This window comes from Drosophila guanche, unplaced genomic scaffold (assembly GCF_900245975.1).
Source record: "Drosophila guanche unplaced genomic scaffold, DGUA_6, whole genome shotgun sequence".
Taxonomy (NCBI): domain Eukaryota; kingdom Metazoa; phylum Arthropoda; class Insecta; order Diptera; family Drosophilidae; genus Drosophila; species Drosophila guanche.
The window spans coordinates 5,169,628-5,187,509 of NW_022995743.1; the positions used below are offsets into that span (position 1 = coordinate 5,169,628).

The window sequence follows — 17,882 nt, forward strand, 5'->3', positions numbered from 1 at the left end:
GGTCACTTTTCTATTTATTTTGATGTCCAAATTCAGTGAAGGTATATTATTTTGGTATATTTGTTCGATAAATTCGCGGCAACACTGGTTCGAGCGCGTGGTATGCCGCACGCTTTATTTTCGCAAGTGAACTAAATTGTAAATTTGCGAGTGCTGTGAATCTGTTGGTGAGCGTTGAACGTATTTTCACATCTTGTCCAGTTTGACTATGTCAGAGGGCGGTGAAAACGGTAACGAGGCGCTGCCTGGGGCGGCGCAAGAGGCCGTTGATGGGGAAGCCGAGACGGAGGCTGAGGCCGCTCTGATGGCCGAAGCTGTGGCAATTGCATACCAGAGCGAAGACGACGAAGATGAGGAGGCAGCAGCGGAAGGGGCAGATGCCGAGGAGGATGCCATGAGTGCAGGCGAGGCAGAAGCCGCAGATGAAAACGAAAACGAAAACGAAAATGAAAGCGACAGCAACCCCGCCGCCGAAGATGCCTCTGCGAATCAAGAGGAAGACACAGCCGCCGATAGGCGATCGTCCACCAAGAAAGAGCTGACGCAAATCATCGACCGGTGGGAGCAGCAGCAGACACAAAGTGGCTACGATCCCGTGCCCACACTGAAGAGGTAAGCCAGTAAATAAATAAATCTTCATAAATATTAATGAACAAATTGCAGTCTGGCGGAGATATTTGAGCGCGAAAAGGACGCCTATATGCGCAAGGATCCGGACCCCTTGGACTCGAGGCATCCATATCGCGCCGATCCCAGCTGCCAATATGGGCTGCTTCTCAAGCTGCTCTTCCGCAAAGATGTCTTCATGGGAAAGGTGAGAAAAGCAATTAATTAATATTTGGCATTTCATTTATTTCCTTGTGCTGTCTACAAATCAGTTGCTGAACGATTATCTGCGCGAGAACTACTTCAGCCGGCAGACCATAAGTCGCAGCTCGCTGGAGCTGAACATCCTGGCATGTCGCCTTATTCTGGAGATTATGCCGGGTCTGGAGACAACTGCCGTGTTCCAGACAGCCAACGACGATGGCACCATCAATCGCATCTACAGCTGGGCCGAGGACAGCATCGAGCCGCTCCAGAGCTACGCCACCGGGCTGCTGGCCGAGGCCATGGAGGTCAGCGACATTGCCATCAACTATCGCGATCAGAACATGCGCCTGGTACCCAAGATGATCAAGCGCCTGCACATGCTGCTTGCCATAAGCAAAAGCGCCACAGCGGACCATCCATCGGCGCTGAACTATTCTACAGAGAGCAGCGCTTCCGGCGGATTGCTCTGCTGGATGGCCTGCGGCAACGGGGCCTCGGCCCCGCAGTCGCCGCAGCACAACGGAAGCGGCATTGCGAGCTCCAACCATGGGGATGCCTCCAACATGTCGATTCTGTTCGAGAACAGCCGCGATGCTTTCTCTCAGTCGCGCTACTACAAGCGGATGTACATACCGCTGCACCCACCAACGGCGGATGCCAGCCAAAAGCTGATCATGCGCTTCCTCACCAGCCTCGGCGAGTATCAGGAGTTCCTGGCCATGGCCTTCGAGAATAATGTGATGCAGCTGATATTTGGCTACCTGGAGAACCTGGATCGCCGCGACACCTGCCTCGCCTACGAGGTGCTCAAGTACTTGGCCTCCTTGCTGTGCCACAAGAAATTCGCTCTAGAGTTTATATCCCACGGCGGCCTGGAGGTAAGTGAATATAACCTGAGGCTCTTGGACAATATCTAATAGATATTTATCGATCTTTATACCATCTAGCTGCTGCTTAAAGTGCCACGACCTAGCCTGGCCACCACGGGCGTGTCGATTGCCATTTACTATCTGGCGTATTGCGAGGATGCCATGGAGAGGATATGCAGCATGCAGCGGCCCCTCATCTCGGAGCTGGTACGCTACGCACTGTGGATATTGGGTCGCTGCCACGACTCCTCCAAGTGCCATGCCACCATGTTCTTCAGTCTGAGCTTCCAGTTCAAGGTGATACTGGACGAGTTCGATGCACAGGATGGTCTCCGTAAGCTCTACAATGTTGTAAGTACCTTTAAAATCTCTCTCTTGGGGCATGCAGATTGGCTGAGTCTCTTGTTATATTGCAGATATCCGTGCTGAAGATACTGGATCCCAGCCAGAATGACAGCGACAACGATTCGGATATCAACGATGATGTGGAGTGCGCCTCCCGCCAAATGGTGCGACATGTTTGTGTGGCCCTCAAGCGCTATATGGAGGCGCATTTCTTCTTCAAGTACAACAGCTTCCTGTCGCAGCACTATGCGACCTCCTCCTCGCCCTCGTCGTCGCACTACTTCAACCAGAATCCCACTGTGGCGGCCAAACTCACTTTCGACCAGTTGCACGAGCAGATTCGAACGCTGCAGGAGCACACATCGATACGCGGACACTGGCAGCCCGTCGACCAGCTGATGAAGCTGGGCGGGATCTCAATGCTGCTGCGAATCATAGCCTTCAGCTACGACTGGGTGAACAGCGGACGCTCGGAAACGGTTCGCTCCGCCTTGGATGCGCTCAGTGTGTGCTGTGTGATTCCCCGCGTCTATGTGGTGCTCTGTGAGCGCATACAGATGCTGGACAAGACGACCACCTCGGGATTCTGTTCGGTGCTGGGAGCTGCAGCTGGAGAAATCACTTCGGACGCCGAAGTGCTTAAATCTGCTCTGGCCGTGCTCTGCCACTGCGTGTGCTCGCCAATCATACGCAAGGACAGCGGCAACAGCCTGATCAAGTTTGGCAACTCCTCCAGGAAGAACAAGGCCAACCACAAGTATGCCGAGGAGCTGATCGAGAAGGTGTGGGAGTCTGTGTGCTCCAACAATGGGATTGTGGTGCTGCTCTCGCTGATGCAGACCAAGGGACCCATCACAGACGCCGATTGCATCCGAGGAATGGCCTGCCGAGCTCTGGCCGGTCTGGCCAGATCAGACCGTGTTAGGCAGATTGTCAGCAAGCTTCCCCTGTTCGCCGGCGGTCAGCTGCAGTGCCTGATGCGGGATCCCATTCTGCAGGAGAAGAGAGCCGAGCATGTGATCTTCCAGAAGTACGCCCTCGAGCTGCTCGAGCGAGTGTCGGGCAAGAACAAGGCGCTGAACAATCCGCTGGATCCGTCGCTCTCCAACATGCACAAGGCGAACGTTATTGCCCAGACCCGCATTCAGTACAACGAGCAGCAGCTCTACCAGCTGATCTTCGAGCACCTGGAGAGTAAGGGCCTCTCGCAGACGGCCCAGATGCTGCAGCGGGAGGTGGGACTGCCGCTGCAGACCCCCACCACGAGGAGCTTCCATCAGTCGCCGTTCGACTACAAAGCTCTCTCCAGCGGCAGCTCCATTTCCAGGAGTCGCCTGAGGAGCCGCATGCAGGACGTGAATGCTGCCATCATGTCGAACGGCGAGTTGAATCGAAGTTTTGGCGACGACTCACCGTACGGCGGCGCCAGCACCTCCACCGCCAGCATACCCAACTTTAGTAGCCTCAACTCCGTTCAGACGCCAATCAAGATACGGAGGACTGAACGCTCCATCAGCTCTGTGAGCCGATCCATACAGAAACAGATTGCCGAGCCCGGAGGTAGCGCTGTAGGTCTGCCGGAAGACTTTGCCTCCTCGGTGCCCCTATACCCAAAGCGGGTGACCCTCAACACGATCGTGACGGAGTATCTAACCAACCAGCATTCGCTGTGCAACAACCCGGTGACGACGTGTCCACAGTTCGATCTGTACGAGCCGCACAAGTGCCCCGATCCACGGCCCAGCCGCCTGCTCAGCTCCAACTACAATTTGACGAGTCGACACTTCCGCACCCAGGCAGGCTTCACCACGGGACGCTTCGATCGACGGTATGTGCACACGCACTTCTCCCCCTGGCGCACCATACGCTCGGCCGAGTACGAGGATCTGGAGTTCACCTGCTGCGACCTCGTGGGCAAGTACATCATTGTGGGCACCCAGCAGGGAGATGGTCGGGTCTTCAACATGAACGACGGCGTCGAGCAGTTCTACTCAAACTGTCACAACTTCAGCGTGGATGCGATAAAGGCGAATCGAGCTGGGGATTTGGTCATCACGTCGAGCTTCTGGCGCACTCCCACCAGCATCCTATGGTCCATTGCGGACAATGAGTTCAAGTCAAAGCTAACCCTATCCGATGTCACCTACTGCGAGTTCAGTCAGACCGCGCAGGATCGTCTCTTGGGTACACAGAATGAGGTGAGTAAAGTCAAAGCCCCAACCCCCTAAACTAAAGTAAAAACCAACTCTTACTCTCCTTTTTCTTTGCAGTGTGCCACGCTCTTCGATATCAATACGGGCTCTAAGCTGTCCACCTTCACCCCCACCATACCCAACCAGTATACCAAGAACCGGGCGACGCTTTGCCGCACAGACGAACTGGTTTTGTCGGGTGAGTGCTAGGGGAGCCCTTGCTTGAGTTCAAAATTCAATTGATTTGTCTTTCTGTTTCAGATGGTGTGCTCTGGGATGTGCGTTCCGGCAAGGAGATCCACAAGTTTGACAAATTCAATCAGTGCATATCTGGAGTGTTCCATCCAAACTGCCTGGAGGTAGCGTAACCAACCCACTCAACTCGCATTGACTCTGACGATATTATATTCGTTTCCACAGATTATATCCAACACTGAGGTGTGGGACCTGCGAACGTTCCATCTGCTGCAGACGGTGCCAGTGCTGGATCAGCGGAATTGCACGTTTTCGCCCATGCATGTGATTTATGGGGCCAGCCTGGGATCGGACAGGGACCACGACATGGAGACTACCACTTATGATACGAGCTTCAACGTGCTCGACGCCTACGACTACTCGAGCATAGCCACCATCGACGTGAAACGGAACATCAATGACCTGAGCGTCAGTGCGAACGGGAGCCTGATTGCCGTGGTCGAGGACTATAGCGGCTACGAATCGAAGCAGGAGACTTATGTGAAGATCTATGCGGTTGGCGTGAAAAAGAACGAGCGGTCGGAAGAGGTGCGTGCGGTTAAGGATCTAGCCAACGAGGTGGGCGGACGCAACAGCGCCGAGGCGGAGGCACCAGCACATGCCCCACGTGCCCATGGCGATGCTGGCGAAGCTCTACTTCGTGTCTTTGATGATGTGTCGCGCCCACCTGCCGGTGTCGGTGGCGGTGCGCCAGAAAGTGCATTGCTTCGTGCCAACAACGAATTGGATAATAACCCGCGGCCACACCGGGACAGTCCCGCCTCGAACGCAAGTCCAAATCTTTCTCGCCAGCATGCACCCAACAGCTCAATTGTTGGAGTGCGACGGCGAGCACGTACACTGGGTGGCAATAGCAATGGCAATGGCAATGCCAACGGAGTTGGAGTTGGCGGTGGCGGCGTCAACGCTGCCATCGATCTCAGAGCTCTAATGCGGCGTATGGATGATATTGAATTAAATATTATGTCTATGCTTGCAGGAAGATGATGAGGAGGTGCCCGAATCTGATGAGGACGGCTCCGATACGGGCTCCGAAAACAGTAAGTTCTCTTTATATATTTTGTGTTTTTTGTTGGTGCTACAACAAGTCTGTCTCTCACTCATTCAGCATTTGCTCTAGGTCCGAATTTTTTGGAATTTCCGATGCTTCGTAATTTTAACTCTTCGAGCAACGATGAAGATGGGGATGATGGGGATAATGATGGATATGATATAGTCGATCTTTTCGACTCTGATGACGATGATGATGAGGACGATGACGGCGATGGTGATGGTGACGGTGACGGTGATGACGACATCGATATGGAGCTCGGCGATAGCGTCTTCGACGATGGCAGCAGTGATGGTAATAACTCGTACTCTCTAGATTCTGTTCGTATAAGGCTTGTCTTTTCTCCATCCTTAGATTGAGTATAACCACCCAACAACCTGCTCCTCCTCCCACTGTCTCGTCTCGTCTCGTGTCGTGTGCCGTCGCTTCTTTCCCCATTCTAAACGCAGCGTGCACGAAATGAACAGGAATCCAAATCTTCAATAGTCTTAATCCTAGTGTGTAGAATGTTAACTTTAAACTATGTTGTGTTTGAAAATTGTACAAAAAAGCATAAGAAAACGAGCGTTAAAGAAGCCCACACTTTCAATTGTAATCGAAAATCTGCTTCACAAAACCGTCTGTGAGAAACCAATCTATAAATTGTAAGCAAACGAATATTGTTCAACAATTTCAACTGTACAAAGCTATAAATGATGTATAATTTTTCTATTAAACGCATTCGTGTGTAATCTTGTTAGCTATCATTAAGCATACGCGTATTGTCCGTAGTGAACCCCTCGCTGGAGCATAACCAAACATAGAATGTGACACCAACAGAGAAGCGTCCTCCTAATCAGAGCTATCCACATATACTTGCATCGCGACGCGTTTATCTTATCGCCGATGGTGGGGCTCCAAGTTTGGGAAATGAACTCCCCTTCGGTCGGGCCGTGGCATGCCTTGCTCAATTTTCATTGGCATTGGTGTGACGCTAATCAATTGTGTTTCGTTCAACTCTCGCACCACCAAAAATCGTAGTGAATCTCGGCAAAATCCTTCATCAGTAGATAAATATGGATATATTCGGACGATCGGCTAGGCGTTTATCGTGGCTGCTGATGTTTTGCGGTCAAGTTGAATGTGTTGTGCTCGAATAGTCGTCCATCGCAAAGCTGTCACTTTAAAATTGCAAATTTAGTTACGATTTGCCAGCCATAGAGAGCGTTTCGATCGATTGCAAGAACTCTCGCCAACTGAACAGCGGAAATGTTTATTCAAACAATAATCGTTCTCTTGACCTCGCTGACGCTTTGCACGGCGTACGAGGAGCACCCCCATTTCTGCATAGAGACGCAGCCCTTGCTGCTCGCCGATATTGATCGCCATGTGGTCATACCCACTGAAAGGGATCTAAAGTGCCACATTACGGCCACAACGTTGACGTCCAAAGAAAAGGTGAGCCATTTATCCATGGGAGTACCAATTGAACTATAGGTTTAGTTCAGCTGCATAGTACGGGTTCTGTGTGTAAGCTTCAAACTTTGTCCCTGCCGTAAATGGTGGATCAATCAAACGATGACCACTCATTGGTTGAAAACGTGTTTGATTTAGCTACATCCTTAAATGACAATTTCAATGCCAATATGAGTAATAGATCATTCGTCAAGTGGCGCGAGTGTCTGCCAAATTGAGTTAGCTTGACGATAAGAAGATAATGGCGAATTGGCTAGATAAGGGCAACTTATTGACGAACATCCATGTGTTGCCTCTTCACTACTTTATCTTTGCTTGCTAATCCGCAGGAGAGCTTCATCGATACCATGTGCACAGACCACGGTTCCACGACAGTGAAGAGGGACAATCATCACTTCTTCAAGCTGCACAATGGCGAGCTGAGCGGCCGTGGCTCCCAGGACGAAATATGCAGCAATGCTGCCAGCTCCGTGCTCGCCTGGGTGCCCTACTCCATGATGCTCAAGTTCTACGCCCCCGAACTGAATCCCAAGGAGCGTCTTACCTACATAGCCAAGGCCACGAACGTGGAGCGGGAGAAGACGGAGCTGTGCCACTTCCGTCACACGGATCTGGTCAACGCCGTCTCCGATAATCTCTTCACCTGTGTGGTCATGATATTCGGCGATAACTTTGTAAGTGCCACCAACATTCGTGCTCAATCCGCTTCTAAGCTTTTTTACAATGCATCTTGCAGTATGGGCTAGAGGACAACATCAACGTTCTGGTTGAGTTGGAGCCTCTGATGTACCAATTGAGGAACATTACCTACATGCCCTGGCGCAATATTACCAACAGCTACAAGATGCATCTGGGCGACAGCGTGCTGAAGAACCCCAGTGGCGAGCGCAAGCCCATCTATGGGAGTATCAACTATGCGTTTGTGGAGAAGATCCACCTTAACACGAGCAGCATTTATCAGGATGAGCACCTCACGAAGCTCCCCCTGCTGTTCGAGCATCGTGGTTCCGTCCTGGAGCTTGATGCCGACGGTGTTGGCGGCCTGGACGTAGAGCAGAAGGCGTACTTCGGCCGCAGCATGGATCCCAGGAGTGAAGTGAAAGTGCAGGTGATTGGTCAGTGGGTGGACCAGCACCGGGAGTTCAGTGCGGACATCTACGAGTACTATGGAAACGGTTTGCGGCGCTACCGACAGCCAATAAGCGGGGCTAGGCTCACCTTTGTGCGAATTGACAACACGGAGCCCGCCTTTGAGGCTCCCGAGTCGAACAATCTCGTAAAGGCTTCACTATTCCGGGACCAGCATCTGTCGAGACTCAGTCTGAATGAATCTGGAACCAATTTCACCGAATGGGACAACGCAACAGAGGACAACGAGGATGAGCCGAGCTTCTACAGCTGGTTTGTGGTCACCTGCCTTCTGCTGGCCGTGGCTGTGATCATCGCCGTGTACCTCATCGTTCGCACCCAAAGCAGAAAGAACAAAAAGAGGCAGAAGTACGATCTGGCCAACACAAGCCCGCCACCAGCCTGAACCAATCAATTGTAATATAAGCTAATTTCGACCGCTTTTCCAGAAATTAATTTTCAATGTCACTTGAAACAAACGAGCTGGCAACCCCGCTGACATATACTGGCACTGCTCTATATTCCTTCCCAATCATTATTTAATTGTATTTGTATTTGTGCTGCTGTAAGTGCGAGAGGTGATGTGCGTTACATGGTCCGCGCTGTGCTCTGGTTCGACGAAAGAATGAATAAAACACGAATCTAAATTGTTTAGTTGTGCATTGGGCTGTGATTGCAAGGAAGGGTAAGTGGAAAACCAAACTATTTTAGCAAATGTAGTTAACGTGTAGTTAGCATGTAAGAAAACCTTGACCTTTCCGGCTTTAACTGTGTTTTCTAAAAAGTCCAGCTGAAGGGAGTCCGCCAAGTCAGCAAATCTTCTATAAAATTGATTCTTCTATGTGCTTAAACTGCATGTTCATTGCAGAGAGTTCCAGGCAGATATTAATGTTAAGTCGAATATTAAAATCGAGAATTTTGATTTTCGAACATGGACCGGAATGATTAACCCATTCTCGACCACCAGTAAATACCCATTTATAGGCGCACGAGTTTTCAGGTGAAAGATGTGCTGGTCATTTGGGTTTGTAAGCAAAGGTGAAGGATAAATCTGGAATAAGAACTTGCAACCGAATTATTTTCTGCGGTTTTACGGACAGTGGTTCACCTGTACAAACATAGGCAGCTAAGTGGGTTAGTGCCTTTCTAGCTTGGTATATTTACGGTATTTTCTGAACATGAGAGGGTATATTTCTGCGTGTGCCTATCGTCTCACTCACACACAGAGAAAGACAGAGACATTAAGGTTGGGTAGTAAGAAATAGGAAATTCATTCATTAAATTTGTATTAAATCCATTCCCCGCCTGGATATCTAGATATTTGATTAACTTGCACCAGAATAATCCTGTGGTGTGGCAATATTTTGAAACGGTGTGCTGTGAGTGCAAAACAGAAAACCTAAACTAAACAGCAATGTGTGAACTATATGCAGAAATTGTGTGACGCGGCCATATTTGAGGATTGTTAGATTGAATGTCGTGCGAGCTACGAAAATTATATAAATAAAACGCTGGTAAGTGCATCAAAACAACAATTTACGCGTGTGTAAATCTCCAGTGGAGTGTGCATCAAGTACGGGAGCAGGTGAATGAAAGCGCTGCTTAGATATTTCTTGAATTTGGGCCCCAAAACCAAAGATTATGTATTTGTTTCGCTTTTGTGCCTGAAAATAGGATTTTTCGCTCACACCAACACCAAGATGGTAAATTGTGTATAACAGTATGGCTGTCTCTGTCTCGCTCCAGTTGCGGCCGCAGGGCTACCAGACCACTAATAAACGGCACTTAACAGTGCTGTTGTTTCCTAACAGCTGCCCAACAGTGCAGGAATTCGCAGCTGACCATTGATTACATTTTTAATTAATGAAATTTGGCGCGAAAAGTGATACACAGACGGCAATACCAATGACCAGGGACAATATAAAACAGATTGGGCTGCGCAAACCCGTACTCGGTGCCACTTTGAAATGATTCACACAGTTTGTAGGCGTTTTTTCACATAGATCTCTTGTTGCAGAATCCCTCTGAAGACTCAATTGCTTTAATCAATGATGGACCGCAAGAAAGCTCTGGAGTTGGACAAAATATGTCGCCTGTGCATTTCTGAGCGAAAGGAAATGCGTCCACTGTTCAGCGAGAAGGTGCCAGAGATGCTGATGGACTGCACCAGCGTGCGGATAGTGCCCACGGAGGGCTGGCCCGACAAGATCTGTGTGCAGTGCGTCCACTCTGTGAGCCGGAACCACGCCTTCAAGACGCTCGTCGAGCGCAGTGACAAGGAGCTGCGTGAATACATCACAGGCCTCACTGTGCGCATGGCGATGGAGGAGCAGTCGGCGGCCAATGCGAAGCACCAGCAGCAGCAAGAACGCAAGCAGCAGAAGCTCTTGCAGAAGCAGCTGAAGCAGCAGCAGAATCTAGACGATCACTTCCAGCAGCAAATGGCCCAGCAACAGCAGCAGCAGCAACAGCAACAGCACATCCAAAGCAAGCCCAAGCTGAAGCCATTGCTGAAGAAAGGCTCGCGACAGATCAAGCTGCGGCACCTGGAGGCAGCCACAGCGTCACCCCCTGCCCAGGTGCAGCTCATGCCAGAGCCGGCACCAATCCAGCCACAGCAACCCACGCTGCAGCAGCAACTTCAGCAAATCCAACTGCCAACACTCCAGCAAGCCCCCACCCACAACCTCATTTCGACCACATCCGCCGGGGCGATGCCCCAGCAGATCCTGCTGCCGAACGGCCAGTTCATCACAACTGCCCAGATCGTGGCCCCCCAGCTGGCGCAAATCATCAGCACTGCGCCGCACGGAGCGTCCAATGGAAATGGGGGTCCCCAGCAAGCACAGTTCCTGCCACATCTCCTCCAGGCGCCCAACGGACAGACCCTGCAGATAGTCCAACAGCCGAACGGCACGCAAACGCTGCAGCTAGTCCAGCTGGTGCCGCAGAGGAGTATGGCTCCCACGGGCGTGACAACAGTGACCACAACCACATCCCCGGTGAACATGGGCAACGGACCCGGCTCGCTGCAAGATGCGGATGTGCATCTCCTGGAGGACGGCTGCGACGTGGAAGACGAGGAATTCGAGGAGGTCTATGAGAGCATGGATGGCAAGGGTCAATCGTTCGAGACGATCGTCCTGGATGAGGACCAGCATCAGGAATTCCTGAAGGACCACCAGCATCAGGTACTAATGGACGACGACCTGACCCAAAGTGAGGGCCAGGAGCCCGAATACTTCGATGAACTGGACCAGCAGCAGCTAGAAGACAGCGACTTGAAGACCGAGGAGGATGAGGATAGATTTATCATAGAGGAAATCCAGCTGGAAGAGGAGGACCTAATGGAGGAGGCCGACGAGACCATAACGCCCGACTGTGAGTACATCACAGACGAAGCGGACCAGCACAATCTGAGCGGGGATATGGACGATGAGCTGCACTATGCCATCATGGAGCCACCAGACGGCGATGCCAGTGGGGACCTCGAGCAGTCCTTCCTGGAACCAACCGATGGCGAGGGCAGTGCCGACATGGAGCAAGCCTTCATGGATGCGGATGACGTAGAGCTACACCAGCACCACCAGGACGACATGGAGGGGATGGAACTGCAAAGCATATCCCTGGAGAACGCAGTGGTCGAGTTCAGCCAGGCGACGACAGACGACAATATGGGGACCCCCACCTTGAGTGTCAGCTCCCCCAGTCCCACGCCCAAGCGGGCCAAGCGAGGCAACCAGTCGACGTCCACATCGGCATCCGGCGTCACGCTGGAGGTGTGCAATCATCAGAGCAGTCCGCCGGCCATCAGCAGCAAGCTGGCGGCCGCCAATTCCCGACAACTGGTGCAGACAGCTAGCGTTATAGCCGCTGCCGGAGCGGACGACAACTACGAGATCGATGCCAATCTGGTGACGGAGTTCATCAAGCAGCACACCTCCCCGCTGGGCTCGGGGCGGTATGTCTGTCACCTGTGCAGCACGGAGTTCCGGCAGTTCAAGGGACTGCAGAACCACATGCATTCGCACACCAACTGGATTCGGGCCAACTGCAAGAAGCAGCCGCAGTGCCAGATCTGTTTGAAGAGCTTCAAGGGCCCCGGCATGCTGCGCATGCACATGAAGACCCACGACGCCGAGACCAACACCCCCGTCTGCACCATCTGCAATCGCACGTTCAAGTCGAAGGCCATCCTCTACCGGCACCGGCAGACGCACCAGCAGCGGGCCTACTGCTGCGGCGTCTCCAACTGCCGCAAGAACTTCTCGTCGGCCGCTAACCTGCGCTGGCACGTGGAGCGCAAGCATCCCGACGTGATCGATCCCTTCTACAAGTGTGGGGAGTGCTCCACCCTCTACGACAGCATCGACGGGCTGCAGCAGCACGTGGAGAACACAGACCACAGCGAGGCGCAGATAAGCGACAACACCAGCAATAGCAACGCTGCCTTCAGTGGCGCGGTCAGCATCGTTAGCAATGGCACCGACATGTCCAACATGATTGCCGCTGCCCCCGGGGGCCTCGGCACTGGCGCCCCCGGGGACACACATGCTGTTGTTGTCGGCTCCTCCGGCGAGGTTTATTTCGTGACGCAGGCGTAGCCCGCGGAGTATGCCGCAGTAGGCATGTCCGAATGCCTGCTCGGCCTCTAGACCATATAGATTATGCATATACCTATACATATATATATTTTTGTACTATCCACATTAGTTGTCGTACTAGTATATAGCACTCCACGCCAAGCCCCCCTGCCCCCACACATATTGCAATCCTAGATTTCTATCGTAGAACTTGTTTACATCGTAGCCCTTAAGCACAACTCGAATTTTGTAAGCGAAAACAAAACAAAACAAAAGTTTAGATAAGCAGAACAGAAAGATCCCACAGCCCACACATATCCAAGCATCCCATCCCACGTCCCTTTTTTTCCGTAATGCTGTATGGAAACTATTTGAATGTAAAGGTCATTTATCGTAGGCAAATTCTCCTCTCTATCTATCAAAGCTAACTACTGCATGTACAACACATGCATACAAGGCAGATCCTGAATGAATTTTAAAGGCCATATATGGTTCACACACGTATGAAAGCTTATCCCATCTATAGGTCTTGAAGAACAGGCAGATCTATCCCCTACCCTCCCATCCCACTAATTCCAAAATCCTGCACGAAAGCTAACTGAATGTAAAGGTCAATTTTGCGACTGTGTCAGTTGATTTGTTTTTAATTGTATTTGTTTTATTATTATTATTATTTTGTTTTTCCGGGAATATCAGACTGGCATTTTAGGCTAGAACTTTGTCGGCTATTGGTTTTAATTGTTGGGCATTAATCGAACACGGATAAGAAGAAAGCGGTTTTAACAAACCCCATAACAAATAAATTAACAATTTGTGTAAAAAAAGAAACGTTTTTACTATTCTATCTCTCCAAATCGTAACACGTTCATGTAAGAGTTATTATTGTTCAAATTTGTAATCCTCTTGTTGTCTGGTGAGTCTTGTTTTGTTCGTTTGCTATGCCATTCCCGGAAAAAAACAGACTCAGTAGCAAAACAAAACAAACCCGATCAAAAGAGAATCACAATCAAGTCAAGGTCCATGGTATATTGGATCCAAAGTGCCACGTGCCACGTGCCAGTGTCTGGTAGGGCTTGAGATTGTATCAGCAATTAGCATTACATATCAGGCATATGTAGCTATGCAAACCGAAGAGACGCAATTGAAGCCGAAACCAAGTCGGAGACTGGAAACTGGAGCTGCAGAAACCCAAACCAAGTCGCAAATTGGGGGTTCAGGTTTCCCTTTTGTGCGTCATTTAATGCGTACTGCGCATCGGCGCTTCCGGAGCTCTAGTGGAAACTTCAGAGACATTATGGATTTTCTCGACTAATTGGTTATCCCAGCGCAATCTCAAGTCTCTGGCTGTCATATAAAATTGATAATTAATTAGCAAATAAGCTTGCAAGTGTCATAAAACGGTATAGCAGCCGGACAGTGAAAATCGCCTTCCAGTCAATTCATTTTATTCATTCAGATTATTTATGGCAGCCCCGACGCCGAGTGTCGAGTGATAAGATAGCCTCTACTGCTCAGCTGCTACATAGTACGATTTTTCCACTGGCGGAAAATCCCTGCGCCCCCCCTCCCGCATGTAGTAATTATGGCGAGAGAGTAAATATTGATTTTTCGTAATAATTTAAATTTTAAACTCATGCCAAAGTTTTATGTCCATGCAAATGGGATTTAGTCTCCCCCGAAACTACTTTCTACATTATTTGGTTGTTGTGCGCCTTGAGCACCTGCTGCCATCCTCGACTGGAGGCGTCCTTGAACTTTGAAGCCTCTCTGGCAGAGGGAACACTTGGCCACGGACCAAAAAACGAAAAGGGGCAATTGTATGGATGCTGTCGGGTCAGCACTAGAGTGGGGTATGTACACCAGTATTTTGAACATAAATTATTTTGCAACCACAAAATAAACAGTTGCCAAATGATATCAAATTTAATTGATTTGGCTCCTTCTCGCTCTCTCTAGGGGTATTTGAAATAATTGCATAGAATGTTGAATAAACACACATTTTTGTCCTATAAATAATTCATAAATACATGGGCGACACGAACCATTCTGGGTGCCAGAGCTCCCACGACGTCACGTCACCTGCGACATTAGTCACGCTACGGCTGAATTTTTAACAGAAAATTAATTTCATTTTTACTGATGTGATATTTACGGGAATCGTAACCTCTGGTAAATATTTCTCTTTCCCATCCTTTTGCCGTGAGGCGGCCGAAATTAGAACGCAATTAGGCAAATTCTGTAAAGGCCAGCGGGCAATGAGTGCCTGAGAGTAAATTCCACAATTATTCGATTGAATTATGGTTCTCAGCAGCGTTGGCTGTGCTGTTTGTAATGCTCGGAATATTCCCGCTGATTTGCAAGAATTCATCCCATGCTGAATGATAGGACTGCCATGGATCCACTTCAAAGAACATTTCCTCTGCACGTTCCGAACTTTGTTTCCCCGTTTACAATTCTCCGTTTGTGTCATTAAACCGACTTGGAGTAAACAAACAACAGAGGGGTAAATACATCAGAAATAATACGTATTCAGCGTTCGTCTGCCGGAAGAAACCGAAAGCGAAAAACGTCTGACTTGACGGGGAAACGCTTCTGGCCGTACAATTTTTGTTTACCGATCCGATCGTAGATTATGATCGATGCAATTTGTTGCCCCGAGTGCCGGCACGGCCCAGACATTAGACCGGACAACGACCACACACAGATATGGGCAGACAGTGCGCCAGACGGGCGGACAGGGCCAAGTAAGGCAGGCAAACACTTGTTGTCGACACCCCGCACCTGGCCCATTGACGCAATTGAAAAGAATAACAATATTGTTTATTTTCTGTTGTCGGACTCTCTGCAAATAATGCCCATACTTAGCTACCTTAACTCGCGAATTTCGAGTCAAATACTCTTTTTCAAAGGGTACTTATGCTATACTTTCAAATTTCTGTCAATTTCTATCTATTTCCTAACAGTTTTTAATTTGTTCAGTATTTATTAATGGTGCTTCCCCCTCCAATCTGGCTACGTGTGTCTCCAGTGATTCATTTAATCATACTTTCATTTACTCAGGCCATAAGCAATCAACATTGTTACTTGTTTACATGGAAAGGGAATTCCCAGACCACCCGATATTCCGCTCTCATATTGGTAGGGCATGCAGAATTCTGCTCTTCCCAGTCCCAGTCGTTGCCATTCCGTTTGTTTTGCTTTGGAAACATCATGAATCTGCAATTCACACGTCGCGCAACGCATTTTGTCTCTCTGGACATTATTTCTCGACACATTTGTGCAAAGAGTTTGATTGAACTTTGGGGGGTACATGCCCTATAGTAACCGCTTGTGGAATTCATGTAGTTGTGGATCAACTCTGCAGGTTAGGGAATTCCCACTTCGTCGTTTCTGGCCCTTTGTATTTCTGTAAGCGCTTTCGCTTATCTTTGGCATTACATTAAACTTGATCTACATATCCCCCAGCGACAAATGCTAGTATGTGTACATATTTACATGCATTTGTACATATTTGTATGTACACAGTCGGCGGGAGGCGGAGGCACACACATAAATCCGTGCAAATGCTAATGCTATTCAAATATTTATATAACTCGTACAGTTATAGATTGGCTGCGGACCGAGGCAATATTTATAGCAGGAGACCGAATTTCTTGTTCTGCTTGCGGCGCAATTTCATTTCATTTCCGATACCAAGGCTCGAAAAAAGAGAATTTCATTAAAAAAAAAAAGTCATCTATATACTATATACAGACTGTATGTATATACTTTAATTTGGGGCACACGATCTGCCTCTTCTTCGACTGCAGTCTTCAGCATCTGCCACATTGACATTGGACATGCCGTTCGCTTGGTCATGACTTTTTTGTGGCGCGTGCTGGCTGAACGAACGGTTCCAAGGATGTCCAACAAACTGGGTTAAGGATAGAATAAGGGATTACCCTTGCTACATGTTGCACACTTGATGGGCTAAACCGATGAGTAAACGGGCAATTCCCAAAGGGTCTTCACTCTTTCCGCCGGGGCAGGCATGAAGGCAGCGATGGCATTTTTCATTTTGCCGGCATTTTTGATTTGGCAACGGCCCAAAATATTTGAACCCACCCACAGCCCACAGCCCACATCCCCGCTAGCTGGCAACAGCTGGGAATCGGGGCACACATTTTGGCGTGGTCAGTGCTGGCCGCAGACCCGTTTGGAACACTGATGGCATGTGGGTACGTGGTCAGTGGCCACTTCGATTGCCCCTGAAAAGTTCGCAGCAAACTTTTGTCTTTGTCAGGGACAAACATTCGTTGGCTCGCCTTGGCAACCGATTAAAGCCGCCCAGACCCGCCCACCAATGCGGAAACGTATTTTAAGATTCGGTCATCGGAGCGCCAGCTCTGATCACGGCGAGGGCTCGTGGCCATTGTTCCGGTAACCGGTGACGTCTCGTCTTCCCCACATCAAAAGAGAAGAGCGAACCCGTAAATTCTCAAAGCATCTCGAATCTAGATAAATCGAATAAATTGGAATCCCGCCGAGTGGCGCATGCCTGGCATAGAGTACGAGTACTACGAAAAAGTCAAATTTATAGCATTGGGGGAATTCGCTGCTAGAGCAACAAATGAAATGCTTTTTGTTGGCTTTCTAAAAGCGGACTTCAATGTCAGGGTCGCGCTGCTCGTGTCCGATTAAGCATTACAAGCTGCATCTCGCACCTTCACTATGCCCCAAAATATTGTAGGCATGTCTACCTATTCCTTTGATGATGCATGTCAACGGCTTACTGCTAAAAATATAAATGTTTGATTTCAGAAAAGAAATTAAATAAATTCACTTTTTTGGCATGGCAGAAAACTCAGATAATTCTTTTGGCATGTATAATGTACTAGAATGATGTTGAATGAGTTTCAGTTGTTCTATTCTGTATTCCTATGAAGGAGAACAAGTGGAAATGCTCACAGATTATTGCGTCATCATATTTGATCGAAAAAGGTGTCCTGAGCCCGCTTCATTGATCATTAATCGAAACATGTTCGAGTCCACTATTTGCCATAGGCATCTCCATCTATTTAGTTCAATTCTTTTGATTTCTGACTAATGAAAATCAGCTGATAAACTCTGTTTGTTCATCATACATAGGTAACTGGGGCAAAATGATGAATAACTTATTTGATTGCTATTGTACATTTTCAATTGCCTAACT

The 17,882-nt window shown here is 49.2% G+C and overlaps 3 protein-coding genes across 6 annotated transcripts; all 3 read left to right on the forward strand.

The window, feature by feature from the left end:
* Nucleotides 1-70: 70 nt before the first annotated feature.
* Nucleotides 71-6,256, forward strand: LOC117592628 (protein mahjong). 3 transcript variants are annotated; one of them, XM_034286564.1, is made up of 11 exons: nucleotides 72-612; nucleotides 664-814; nucleotides 879-1,691; nucleotides 1,761-2,033; nucleotides 2,099-4,225; nucleotides 4,298-4,418; nucleotides 4,481-4,578; nucleotides 4,640-5,002; nucleotides 5,454-5,514; nucleotides 5,583-5,819; nucleotides 5,880-6,256. In XM_034286564.1, exons 1-11 carry the CDS (start codon nucleotides 209-211, stop codon nucleotides 5,882-5,884), a joined length of 4,653 nt encoding a protein of 1,550 aa, XP_034142455.1. In that variant the 5' UTR covers nucleotides 72-208; the 3' UTR covers nucleotides 5,885-6,256. The 3 variants fall into 3 exon arrangements, 2 of the variants coding, with proteins under 2 accessions (XP_034142455.1, XP_034142456.1); XM_034286565.1 differs by having other exon boundaries at nucleotides 5,595-5,819; XR_004574558.1 differs by lacking the exon at nucleotides 5,880-6,256 and having other exon boundaries at nucleotides 71-612; nucleotides 4,640-5,514; nucleotides 5,583-5,670.
* A 250-nt stretch (nucleotides 6,257-6,506) lies between these two features.
* Nucleotides 6,507-8,755, forward strand: LOC117592635. The gene is made up of 3 exons (XM_034286577.1): nucleotides 6,507-6,962; nucleotides 7,310-7,654; nucleotides 7,717-8,755. The coding sequence occupies exons 1-3, from the start codon at nucleotides 6,774-6,776 to the stop codon at nucleotides 8,512-8,514; spliced, it is 1,332 nt and encodes a 443-aa protein (XP_034142468.1). The 5' UTR covers nucleotides 6,507-6,773; the 3' UTR covers nucleotides 8,515-8,755.
* A 570-nt stretch (nucleotides 8,756-9,325) lies between these two features.
* Nucleotides 9,326-12,977, forward strand: LOC117592632 (myb-like protein AA). 2 transcript variants are annotated; one of them, XM_034286573.1, is made up of 2 exons: nucleotides 9,326-9,622; nucleotides 10,126-12,977. In XM_034286573.1, exon 2 carries the CDS (start codon nucleotides 10,157-10,159, stop codon nucleotides 12,710-12,712), a length of 2,556 nt encoding a protein of 851 aa, XP_034142464.1. In that variant the 5' UTR covers nucleotides 9,326-9,622; nucleotides 10,126-10,156; the 3' UTR covers nucleotides 12,713-12,977. The 2 variants fall into 2 exon arrangements, with proteins under 2 accessions (XP_034142464.1, XP_034142465.1); XM_034286574.1 differs by lacking the exon at nucleotides 9,326-9,622 and adding an exon at nucleotides 10,041-10,062.
* The last annotated feature ends 4,905 nt before the right edge of the window (nucleotides 12,978-17,882 follow it).

Coding starts and splice junctions, on each gene's coding strand:
- LOC117592632 (XM_034286573.1), top strand. CDS start 10,157: ATGATGGACCGCAAGAAAGCTCTGGAGTTGGACAAAATATGTCGCCTG.
- LOC117592635 (XM_034286577.1), top strand. CDS start 6,774: ATGTTTATTCAAACAATAATCGTTCTCTTGACCTCGCTGACGCTTTGC. Junction 6,963..7,309: donor CGTTGACGTCCAAAGAAAAG/GTGAGCCATTTA, acceptor GCTAATCCGCAG/GAGAGCTTCATCGATACCAT. Junction 7,655..7,716: donor TGATATTCGGCGATAACTTT/GTAAGTGCCACC, acceptor TGCATCTTGCAG/TATGGGCTAGAGGACAACAT.
- LOC117592628 (XM_034286564.1), top strand. CDS start 209: ATGTCAGAGGGCGGTGAAAACGGTAACGAGGCGCTGCCTGGGGCGGCG. Junction 815..878: donor AAGATGTCTTCATGGGAAAG/GTGAGAAAAGCA, acceptor TCTACAAATCAG/TTGCTGAACGATTATCTGCG. Junction 2,034..2,098: donor TCCGTAAGCTCTACAATGTT/GTAAGTACCTTT, acceptor GTTATATTGCAG/ATATCCGTGCTGAAGATACT.